We start from the raw sequence: 12,278 nt of genomic DNA, 5'->3' as shown, positions 1-12,278 counted from the left end.
CAAGATTGCCCTTGTCTGTGACTTTAGTCACTGTAGATCTGTAGAAAATTCAAGGATCTTTCATAATTTACAATTACAATAAAAAATATGGCATAAATATTAGTTGCTTTACATCAAAAAGTAATACAAGATGATATGGAGGGCAAATTTCATTTTTAATTTTATATAATTCTGTATTACCGACTTTTAAAAGAGATTTGTTTTATTTTTAATTATGTGTGTGTGTCCTTGTGTCTGGGTATGTGCATGTGAGTGCAGGTGCCAGAGGAGGTCAGGAGAGGGCACCAGATCCCTGGGATCTGGGGTTCCAAGCAGCTGTGAGCCAGTGGGGACTGGGAATTGAACTCAGGTCCTCTACAAGAGCAGACATGGTCTTAACTGCTGAGTCACCTCACCAGCCTTTATTTTACTTTCTTGAAGGACACGTGTCACCTTGACAAATGAGAAAACGTATTAAGCAGATGGGGTGGGTATTCTGACTCTGCAGGGTTTTGGGTGACGACATGGTCTTAACTGCTGAGTCACCTCACCAGCCTTTATTTTACTTTCTTGGACACGTGTCACCTTGACAAATTAGAAAACATATTAAGCAGATGGGGTGGGTATTCTGACTCTGCAGGGTTTTGGGTGATGCTGTTTAGGCTTACAAAAGACGCTGGGGTGTGGATGGAAAGGTTTCTTTGGGCATGGTGTTTCATGCCACTGGTTCTCAGTTTCCCCATTTCTAAATCAAGGATAAGAGTAAATTAGCCTGTAGGGTCCTGTGAGGGCTAGACAACGTAACATGAAATGCTGGAGCATAGCAAAGGTTTAGTAAACGAGGGATGATACTAACAGCACCGCCATCGTGGTGAGCTTTCCATTTGGTAAGGGTTCTCAGAGCTCACTTGACACAATCGTCTGCCTAAGACATGTCAACCTGTGATGTTCAGTCTAGCAGCCACTGGTCACTAGCTATTCAGATTGTCAGTGTGAGCAGTCTAAATTGAGATAAATAACCTATAAAGTAGATTCAAAGATTCAGTTTGGAAATGGAATGCAAAATACCTCATTAGTATTTTTTATGGGACCATGGAGGTGGCTCTACTAGCTATTCAGATTGTCAGTGTGAGCAGTCTAAATTGAGATAAATAACCTGCAAAGTAGATCCAAAGATTCAGTTTGGAAATGGAATGCAAAATACCTCATTGTATTTTTTACGGGACCATGGAGGTGGCTCCTGACACTGAACCCATGACCTGAGTTTGATCCCTGGAGCCCATACAGTGAAAAGAGAGAACTGACTCTCACAAGTTATCCCCTGTGCCCACATGTGCATGCACACACATGCAGAAAAAATATTAAAAATAATTCACTAAAAATAATTTTATATTAATTGCCACATTACATGTTGAATTGCCAATTTGGGGGAAATACTGAGTTAAATAAAATATGCAAAGCTCTTGGACTTACATTTCAATAAACTCAATGTAAGCTGAAAATATTCTGAGTCAAAGATGTATCTATGGGGCTGGAGAGATAGCTCAGCAGTTAAGAGTACTGAGTGCTCTTGAAGTGGACCTGGGTTCAATTCTCAGCATTCCGGTAGCTAACAACCATCAGTAACTCCAGTTAAAGGAGATCTGATGTCCTCTTCTGGCCTTCTCAGGAATTGCAAGTTCATGATGTACTTACATGCACGCAAAACACTCATACACACAAAATAAAAATAAACCGATGAAAAAATTGTTAATGCATCTAATTCACCTGACCTAGCTTAGCAACACAGTATACAGTGTAGCTCTAGAGTTTCCCCCCTTGTGATTACATGGCTCATATCTTGTACTACATATGAACCACATAAGCAAAGAACTGAATTCTAAGTTTGAAGTTTCTACTGAATTTCTATCACTTTCATTTCACAAACTTGAACTTTTCTAAGTAGACCATCTCTTTTATTTATTTCACTTGCTTTTAAATTTCCTGTATTACTAGAAAATTGAAAATTCACTTGCAGCTTGTTTTGTATTTCTACTGCAGGATGCTGATGCTGTGAGAACCTCTGCGAATATGCACCATCAGACTGTAAGTTCCCCAGGGTCGGGGAATTCGATGCCTCTAGAGGAAACCCCTGGAATCTCAGAAGACAATTCATGGGATGGCACTCTGTAAGGCTGACCTATGCATGATCAGAGGCCGAAGGCTGGTGAGGCTTTGGAAAGCTGCGTACAATTCTGAGAATGGTGAGGGATGGTCTTCGTTTTGTGACCTAGTGTCATTCTTAGTCAAGCAGACCTTGTGTTGTTTTGACTTTGTTCTCCCTCTCCGTCTCACACATGATAAGCAAGTGTTCTACCCCTGAGCTATAGCCAAGACCCTACTAATTTGGAGAGACGTACTCACAGCGTCAAAGAAGTGTCCAGAGTTCTCAAAACTGTGGCGGTTGTCATGCAGAGAGAAGGGGAAGCTGTTGTTTGCTGCTTGCTGGAGAAGACAGGGGAAAGAGGGAACTGCACGTGTCAGAGCTGCAGAAAGGGGCACAGCGACGAGGAAGGAAGGGGAGGGACAAAGGGACCCTCAGTAGGCGATGAAGCCCATCCCAGGCTGGACAAACAGCACGGGACAGACAAGGGCTTCCAAACTCAATCTTATGGCCAACTTTCTGAAAAGCAGAAAAATTCTCCTTCAAATTGCCTTTGAAGACAAGGACGGAAAAGTAGACAGGCACACAGAACTGAAAGCTGGAAAGACCTTTGACAGCTTTGACTGATAAGGATCATAGAAGACGACCAGATCCTAGAAGTCTTGAAGCTGGGCTCTTAGAAACATGGGGTCTGAGCTGAGGCCCAGGGTGAGTGTGGCTGATGTTAGACTCAACCTGCTCTTCCTTCACACCACTGCAATCTGGCCCAGCAGTCCCGCATGAAGTTGGTGGGAAGGTGACCCGAGAATGTGGCTGCAGGTTCCTTTGAGGGGGCCCAGCTCATTATCTGGACCAGGAGGTCCTTAGCAGAGCATGTGAGCCTGACATGGGGAGCTGGGTATGGTAAATGGGCAGCTCCTTACAAGGAAGAGTTAGTTGTCTGGTCAAAAGGCCTTAACACCACCCCATTCGAAAGCCCCAAGAGCCTTCATCTGGGACCCACGCTCCACCTCACCTTCTCCCGGACTTTGTATATTGGCGGCAGCCTGCCCTCCACTTGTTGACACAAATGTGGACAGTGGGCTTCCTTCAAGGAGGTACTCGTGATGGATTCTGGTGTCTTTTTTGTTAGTCCAATGTGAGGGAACTGGAAACACAACATATGCCTTGATTAGAACAAGGTACAATTGATTCTATGTGCCAAGCATCAGGCTTGATTAAAACACAATGTAGGTGCTTCTGGCGTGCAAGGGAATGGTAAAATCTGTCTAACTTTCAAGTATTCTTTCCAAGACACAAACACGTCAAGCCACTGGGGCCTCCTGTGTAGGGCCTTGGGGAGCCTGGAAATGTTCCACCTTCTGGTGAGGATGATGTGGCCCTTGGAGAGTGAGAGGAGGTACAGGGAGATGACAGAGCTGTTGTCTAAGCTCTTATTTTGACCAGGAGCTCCCAGTATTTGGTGGATAGCATCCAGTCCATGTTCTTTTTTTTTGTTTTTGTTTTTTAAATCTTTTTGAGACAGGGTCTCTCTGTAGCCCTAGCTGTCCTGGAACTCACTATGTAGACCAGGCTGACCTTGAACTCACAGAGATCTGCCTGCCTCTGCCTCCCGAGTGCTGGGATTAAAGGCGTGCGCCACCATGCCCGGCTCCATGTTCTTTTTTGTAGACCAGGCTGGCCTTGAACTCACAGAGATCCGCCTGCCTCTGCCTCCCGAGTGCTGGGATTAAAGGCGTGCGCCACCATGCCCGGCTCCATGTTCTTTTTTAAAAAAATATTTTATTTATTATTTTTTATTTTATGTATATGAGTGTTTTGCCTGCATGTGTGTAAATGAATCCATGTTCATGCAATGCCCACAGAGGTCAGAAGACGGCATTGGATCCCCTGGAACTGGGGTTATGGATGGTTGTTAGCTGCCATGTGGGTGCTGGGAACTGAACCCAGATCCTCTACAAAAGCAGCCAGTGCTCTTAGCTACTGAGCCATCTCTCTAGCCCCCAGCCCACATCGTAAGGGGTGAACAAATCCTAGTACCAGAGATCTGAATCGGATTCTGTAACAAGGGGAAAGTGAGGATCAAGAGACCCACTGACTCTCCAATGGGAACATAGGACAGTAGAGGACAGACGTGGTGGAGGGGGACAAAGAGTGGAAGAGAGAGTGAAGCCAGAACAGAGATGAGGAAGATTGCTCACAGGTGCCCCCTGGGGTGTCCCTGAAAAGAGAAGAGAGGAAACAGCTCTGGGCAGAGGAGGAGCTGATCCGAAAAGGGACCTCAGCTGACCCTCTGACGAGCTCTGGGCCTGGGCCGTTGGAGTTGCTCTGAGTTGAAAGAAAGTTGTGCACCTGAACCAATTGACGCTTGGCTGGATTCCCAGGCTGCCCAGGAAGAGAGGGTGACATTGAAGAGGGGACTTCAGGAGGCAGCCCTCAGGCTCCTAGAGTGGCTGGTGAGGGCCACACTGTCAGCATCCTTTGTTTCTGAAGGCAGATGTGACTGTACTAGATGACCACAGTAACTCACCCCAATTTTGTTTGAGTGACACTCTTGAAAGCCAACAAAATAAGCTTTGGAATAGGAATCTTTAGGAAACAATGAGCGAAAACTAAAACCAACAAAAGCAAGTCCTGACTCTTGCTGAGAATTCCCATAGAGGGAGAAATTGGCCTCATGCGGTGGTTGGGACCCAGGCTGTAAATGCAGTGCTTGCTCCTGCTACTGGCTGACCCTCCTGCATGAGACTTTTCCTTTTTTCTCTTTTGGTCTTTTTGAGACAGGGTCTCCCTGTAGCCCCAGCTGGCCTGGAACTCACTATGTAGACCAGGCTGGCCTTGAACTCACAGAGATCCGCCTGCCTCTGCCTCCTGAGTGCTGGGATTAAAGGCGTGCGCCACCACACCTGGCATATGAGATTTCTTTCTCAAGCCTCAACTTCCTTACAGTAAACGGGGATTAATGGTACCTGCTCAACAGCAGGTTTGATTAAAAGAGAAAGGGCGCGCACCCAGTGCTGGTCAGTAACTGTTCTGCTCACAGTTGCCCCCTCCTTGTCTCCAAACCCATTGCCATCCCTACAGCTCAGGGAACATTGAGGAAGAGGGGGTGGGAAGACTGTCAGAGCCAGAGGACCAGGACACCTGCTGCTAGACAGTGTCTTCTAGACATGACAGAGAAACTGCACCCGTGAAATCTCAACAACGTGGTTTCCTAAACAAGACCTACAGAATGGCAACCCCAGGTGACATGCCAACATGGATGGGGAAATTCCACAGGGTTCCATCTCTAGATGAGGGCCTATAGGCCATCAATGACTGCTAAGAGATAATCACTTTTCTCCAGGGATGAACTCCCTGGTAGGTTATCCAATCCCAAGTGCTCAGCCCTAAACACATATACATAAGAGCACCACAAACTGCACTAAGTAGGTTGTGTGTGTAATACATGTGAATATGGAGCAATAATAATTAAGGAAGAGGTCAGGAAATTGAGAGGGAGTGGGGGAAAGGTGGGAGGGGGAGAAGCGTGGAAATGATGTGAACAGTTCTCATGTATGAAATCCTCAAAAATATGTATGCACTAATTTTCAAATAATTAACAAAAAATAAAAAGTGAAAATAGAGCAAGGGCTATAACTCAGTGGTACAGCCCCTGCCTAGCACGAACTCCACCCTCAGTGCCACCAAAAGAGTGGGAGGGAGTGATAAAATTCTCCTAAAATCATATTACTTTCTCCCCTTAACTCTTTTGGCGCTAGTATTTTATATATCCTGTTATGAATGTGCATCTTTATAGATGGGTATTTTTTGTATGCTATATCTTATAGATCATATGATAATTAAAATATACTCAGAACTTTTAGGAACAAATATGGCCAGAGGATGTGGTCAATGTGACTTCTAAGCATTGAATGTCTTTTTATTATCAGTAACATTGGGCTGTGCTCTCTTCCCTCTCACCGGCACCATCACTCCAGACCAGACTGGCTGAGCCCTCCTATGATATAGGTGATGAGGAATGATGATGATGTTTTACTGAAAGTGAGTCATGCTGTCTATACTGTTGTGCACCTTGCTTTTCTCATAACAAACCCCAGAAAGTTGTCAGCCAACTTACATATATGTCTAATTAGTTCTGTATTAAATTTTAAAAACATTTTAAAATAATTATTATACATAGGTGTGCCTGTTTGTAGGTGCTTTTTTTTCTTTTCTTTTTTTTTGGGGGGGTCTTTTTGAGACAATGTCTCCCTGTAGCCCAGCTGGCTTGGAACTCATTATGTAGATCAGGCTGGTCTTGAACTCACAGAGATCCGCCTGCCTCTGCCTCCTGAGTGCAGGGATTAAAGGCACGTGCCACCATGCCTGGCAGGTGCATGTTTTCGAGACAGGGTCTCTCACTTGGACCTGAGGCCCACCAAGTAAGGCTTGGCTGACTGGTCAATGAATCCCAGGAACCCACCTGTCTCTACCTGCCCAGTGCTGGGATTACAAGTATGCACCACCACACCAGGCTTTTTTACATGGCTTCATCTCTAGGAATCAAATTCAGGCCTTCATTCTTTTAAGGCAAGCACTTTACTGACTTATCTCTGTGTGCGTATGTAAGGCACACATGCCACAGCGCACATGTGGAGGGCAGAGGACAACCGTGGAGTTGGTTCTCTCCTTCCACCTTAATGGGATTCTAAGTATTGAACTCAGGTTTGCGTGGTAAATGCCTTTACTTACTGAGACCTAAACACTTATATATATAACAAAGTAGGGAGTGGGGAGGGGTAGAGAGATGGCTCAGTGGCTAGGAGCGTGTACTGCTCTTCCAGAGGACTGAATTTGATTCCTGGCATCCATGTTGGGCAGCTCACAGCAGCCTGTATGGAACTCCAGCACTACACTCATATACATAGACACACATGTGCACATAATCTAAAAATAATACAAAGGGGCTCCAAGTGATCGACCTCTCTCTGCTCTTCCTCCATCCCACTAAGTTGCACTTCCCTTGGGGAGCCTGTGAGGCCAAGCTGGTGGGGAAGCCGCTCTGGCAGTGGAAATGACGGCTCACACCGCTAAGCGACAACTGTCTTGAGTTCATTTGTATTCTGTAAGTCTGTGGATGAAATCCCTGTTTAAAAAATGACTCTAGAATTTTAATTTCACTCTTTTAAAATATATATTTAATGGCTATAATGTGATAGCAGTGAAATAAAACCTTCTGTTAGATATTGTAACTGTGAAATATAGCTTTTTAACAAGTTGGTGGTGAAATTTTTGCTGCCTTCAATCACTCAGTGACTGAAATATTAAATAGAAAAGTGAAAGTATGTGGGGGGAGTAGAAAGCCTATCCTGCCTGGAAACGTCCAGATTACAAGCAAGGTCGGCTTAAAAATATCTGTCTCCTCTATGGGACAATTACTGTCCTCATAAATGCACCACAGCTGACTCAGAGCCAACCGTTTCCTTCCTTCTCCTAACTTGCCAAAAGTTCCTATGGAAAATGTCATGGTCAGGTTTTTATCCTCTTAGGTGCTGACAGCAGAAAGGATTCCTGCTAAAGCCTAAAGTTAAGTTTAGGGTGTGGGGAGGCCATGCCCCCCTCATCTGACTCAGGTACCGGGCTGCTCTACTGGACTTGGGATCAAAGGGAACATGAACTTCTACCTGTGACATATGGATTACATAATAGAACTTGACTTCATTTGAAATACCAATTTACTTTGTTTTTTAAAACTAAACCTTCTCTGGCTCCCTTGCAGCTACATTGGTGGGGAGACCCAGTGGGTCTGAGGCACAAGCCTTTGGGGCAAGGCTTCTGGGAACACTACTGTTTTTCTGATATAAAGCCAGGTGCCTTCTGTCTTGTTGTCCTTTGAGCTTCCTCTTGTTTTCCCCATACAAAGTGTTACTAACAGGAGACAGACTCGCCCTATCTGAGAATGAATACTACTGGCTGGAAAGCACTCCACGCTCTGAACACTCCCTGGAGCAGACCCCCATCCCTATCCTTCGTGTTTCTGCATTCTGTTCCTTCTTGAGACACACAAACCCTCATGTGGTTAAGACACTGTAGTCAGAGTTTTTGAGTGCTGGTGCTCAAGCCCAGGGCCTGGCACATATTACAAATCCTCTGCCACTGACATGCCCTCTAGTCAGTTTGTTATAATAGTCAATCAAATGGAATCCTAAATGATATTTGCAAGTGAAAGAGAGGAAGCTGCTTAGTGTGAGAAACATATTCCTCTCCTCCTGAACAGTTCATACTATGTGACTGACACTATTTCCCATTTTACTTTGTGTAGTCACAACCCTTGTGCCTTAAGGACAAAGTGCTCTGCTCACTAACAGTTAACAGGCTCCTGGCACTTGGCTCACTAAGAATTAACAGACTTCTTCAGGCTTTGTTGATGCAGAGCCTTGAAGAGGGGAGAGAGCCTGTTCCCAGGGAGTAGACAGATAAGGCATTTGTTTCTGGAATGTTGGAAGCATGTTGTCATGCCCTTCCCCCTGTCTTTGTATGCATCGAAGGAGATCTGTTAATGGCCCAGTTACCACGACCTTGGGCGCACTGTGCTTTCTTACTATAATAGGAAAATACCTATGTGTTTTGCACGGCTCAAGCACTTATCATATGTAAACTCTGTGTGAATTTCAAACACTGAGCTCCCAGGAAAGGCTCTCAGGAGGGCAGTGAAAGTGCTCCTGAGCAGCAAAGCCAGGGCCTCCTGGTCTAATCTCAGTTTCTCTGCACCGGTCAAGCATCTACAACTTTGGCTCGGCTTGCAGGAAACTTGAGTCAAATTTTTCCCAGTCTTAGCTTCTTGTTCTAACATATGTTTAAACTGATTTTAAAGTAGAGCATGGTAGTGCTCACCTTTAATCCTAGCACTCAAGAGGCAGAGGCAGGCCGATCTCTGAGATGGAGGTCCACACAGTGAGTTTCAGGCAGTTGGGGCTATAAGGAGACTCTGTCTCAAAAAAAAAAAAAAGAAAAAGAAAACTTTTTATCTTATTTATACTTTCCTATTTTATCGTGTCTATTTCGTATATTACTTTTGATCTTAATAAGGAAGGCAAAGTGTACAGTTTGTATATGTATGTGGAGTATATCTTATTAATATGTACTAGTATATAATATATATTATACACACACGAATGTATGATCTACATATGCTGTAGTTAGGAAGTGTTGAATGGTTACCCTTCTCATGCCAGACACTGAGTCCTTCTGAATGGATTATCTCATTAGCCCACAACAGCCCTCTAATTTAGGTATGTTTCATTTTACAGTGAAAGAGGTCAGGATTAGATGATGAGCGTTAGTCTTAGTCCAAGGTGATGCTGAAGTGGATGCAATCAGTGTATTAAATTCTAAAGACATAATTTCCCAAAGTCTTTCCCCTTTTTTTCTTTTTCCTTTTAAATAAACAAAAATTTCAGTTGGCGGCTGGAGAGATGACTGAGTAAAGTGCTTGCTTTGCACCCACAAGGACCAGAACTCAGATCCCTAGCATCCACATAGATGCCAGGCAGGCATGGAGACCCACCTGCAACCCTATCACTTAGGAGGCAGAGACAGTGCATCCTTGGAGCAAGATGACTGCCTAGACTAGCTCAGTCTGTGAGCTCTGCATTCAAGTGAGACTCGGCCTCAATAAATAAGGAAGAAAGTGATCAAGGGAGATACCTGATGTCAATCTGGGACCCACACACATGCAGGTTTCAACCCACATGTGAACCTGCATGTATACCACACACAAAAAGAAAAAATATTTTTCCAGTTGTCCGCATATCACTACCTAGAATCAAGGAATACTAGATTTTTGTCAGATTCTACCTTTGGTTGTGAGTGTGGAAGAGGACACAGGGATTCCCCAGGACACCCCTTTTGTGAGTGAGTTTTAGAATCAGAAGCTCATGAAATGTGCAAATAAGTCGTGGGGCCAACACGGTGAGACCTCACAAGGGGACGGGATGAGAGTGTTTCTAGAAGATGGTACAATACGACACAAAACTGGGATGCTTATAAGAGATGTCAAGACGGAGGGGTCTTTTCAAGAGGATCCCTGGAACCCAGGAGTCTGAGGACAGTGTGGATGACATTGTGTGACCCAATTCTTCCTAAAAGGCAGGGAGACTGGCAAGTGTATAAATCCAGGAATGATAAGACAGATAAACGATGCCCTCCTGAGCTCTGTCCATTTCATAATCTGGAGTGATGGGAGTCAGATTACCAGTCCACAGGAGTTTGCAAGTATAAGAACACTTGTTTCAACAAAAAGTGAGTGTGTCCAAGGAAGCATCCTCAAGAAAAAAGATCAAGGCTCCCATGGAGCTTATATTCTAGGAAGAGGAGACAAATCCAGGTACAGTTAGGTATACGATGTTAAAAGACAGCCATGGGGCTGGAGAGATGACTCAGTGGTTAAGAGTACTGGCTGCTCTTACAGAGGACCCAGGTTCAGTTCCCAGCACCCACATGGTGGCTAACAACCATCCAAAACTCTAGTTCCAGGGAATCTGATGCCCTCTTCTGACCTCCGCCCGACATGGGTGCACTTACTTCATGTCCCCATGGTAACCATCTGTTCCATACATACACATAAAAACACATACACATAAAAACAAAAATAATATAAAATAGTAAAAAGAAAAAAAAACAGCTGTGGGGAAATAGAAAAGGTAGAGCATCCACAAGAGCCCTTCCAGTGTGCTGAGCATCTCCCTCTCCCTTCCTCTCTCCCTTCTTTCCTTCCTCCCTTCCTTCCCACCTCCCTCCTTCTTCCCTTAGTCCCTCCCTTCCTCCTCCCTTCCCTTCTTTTCTTCTTTCTCCTTCCTTCCTTCTCTTTCTATCTTTCTGAGACTGTGTCTTGTTAAGTAGCCCAGGAGGGCCTAGAACTCCCAATTCTCCTGCCTCAGCCACTCCAGGACAGGGATTGCGAGTATCCTCAGCCATCACCCCAGTTTCCCAGGCATTATTTCATTCAGTCTTCCCGAGAAAGCTGAGATTCCCACCTCACAGCTGAGGAACCAAGCCAGGAGAAGGAACTCATCAAAGGGCATGCTGGGGTAGGTAGCAGCAGGGCTCTGACTCAGTCCTGGGCCCTTGAGCCCAGCCACTCAGTGTGAGAACACCCCCAGCAGTGCCTCCTTCTTACCCATGTTCCTTCCTTGCCCAGAGGAGGGTTGAAGCGCCTCCCTTTGGCCATTTTCTCTGAGGAGCTAAAGGAACTGAGGTTGACTCCTCAGCTCTCTATAGGCTCACAAGCTTGACACATCTAGAAAACCCCTCCTCTTCCTCCTCCTCTGCCTCCTCGTTACCCAGGGAGGGAGGTGGAGAATGCCTGTCGCTGTCACGGAATGGGAGCTTATGTCACAATGGGTGGACTCCTAAGCCCCTGGGAGGATTTTTGCCCCTGGTTCTTTGTATCTGAGGCTCCCCTAGTATGAGCTGAGCTCTAGCCACCAAGACCCCAGCAACCAATCAGAGAGGTGGGGACAAGGCAATGCTGAGGCCGTGGTGAACATTTTGCACCCCCTCAAACAAATACTTGACTTGATGTCCCCATGGTAACCATCTGTTCCAATCTCATAGTTTTCAGAGAAGTGAACTGCGTCCTGGCCTGAGGCTGACTTGTTCATATCAGCCACTCTGTTGTACCAGGACCCCACTGTCTCCTTCCATAGTGGTCTCTGTGACCCAGCTCAGACCTAATCATGGCGCACACTTCCAGGTGTTCTCACCTGCCCGGCACATTATGGAGGCCACAGGAGGTAACGTTTGTGCATAATTATTATGTACCAAATGCTATGCTAAAGCAAACTCATGTTTTTAGTTTGCTTCTGTTCCAACCTTCAGCACTGACAAATGCAGCATGAGAATCACACAGTCTGGTGGGGCACCAGAAGTCAAACCAATGTCCTGAGGCAGTTCCAGAAGTCGTGAGCACTTCCAAGGGCCACCCAGCCTCCCTGAGGCTGCAAAGGCTGGTCCTCAAACCTGGTCTCTGTCCCTAGCCAGGACACACAGTCCTGCCTCGCCTCTGCTTAGTGGCACGCTTTTTCCAGTTGTCTTTCTCCTTTGCAGGATGTTGTCTAGTCAGTTCTCTCAACTGTTCCACAAGAAGATAAGAGTGAATATCCACAGGAGGATG

At 45.4% G+C, this 12,278-nt stretch overlaps 1 protein-coding gene across 1 annotated transcript in view; it reads right to left on the bottom strand.

Annotated features, from left to right (window-relative positions):
- The window catches only part of Tex36 (testis expressed 36), a 15,914-nt gene extending 4,581 nt beyond the window's left edge, over nt 1-11,333 (bottom strand). The window contains exons 1-3 of the mRNA XM_008846002.2: nt 11,283-11,333; nt 3,138-3,269; nt 2,383-2,463 (exon numbers count right to left, since the gene is read on the bottom strand). Of these exons, the coding sequence (XP_008844224.1) occupies nt 2,383-2,463; nt 3,138-3,269; nt 11,283-11,333 (264 nt within the window). The remainder of the gene's footprint in view (nt 1-2,382; nt 2,464-3,137; nt 3,270-11,282) is intronic.
- Between the last annotated feature and the right edge of the window lie 945 nt (nt 11,334-12,278).

Source organism: Nannospalax galili, unplaced genomic scaffold, assembly GCF_000622305.1.
Source record: "Nannospalax galili isolate Female #2095 unplaced genomic scaffold, S.galili_v1.0 scaffold362, whole genome shotgun sequence".
Taxonomy (NCBI): Eukaryota; Metazoa; Chordata; class Mammalia; order Rodentia; family Spalacidae; genus Nannospalax; species Nannospalax galili.
The sequence above is the reverse complement of the archived record's forward strand: the minus strand, read 5'-3'. Positions and strand labels throughout refer to the sequence as shown.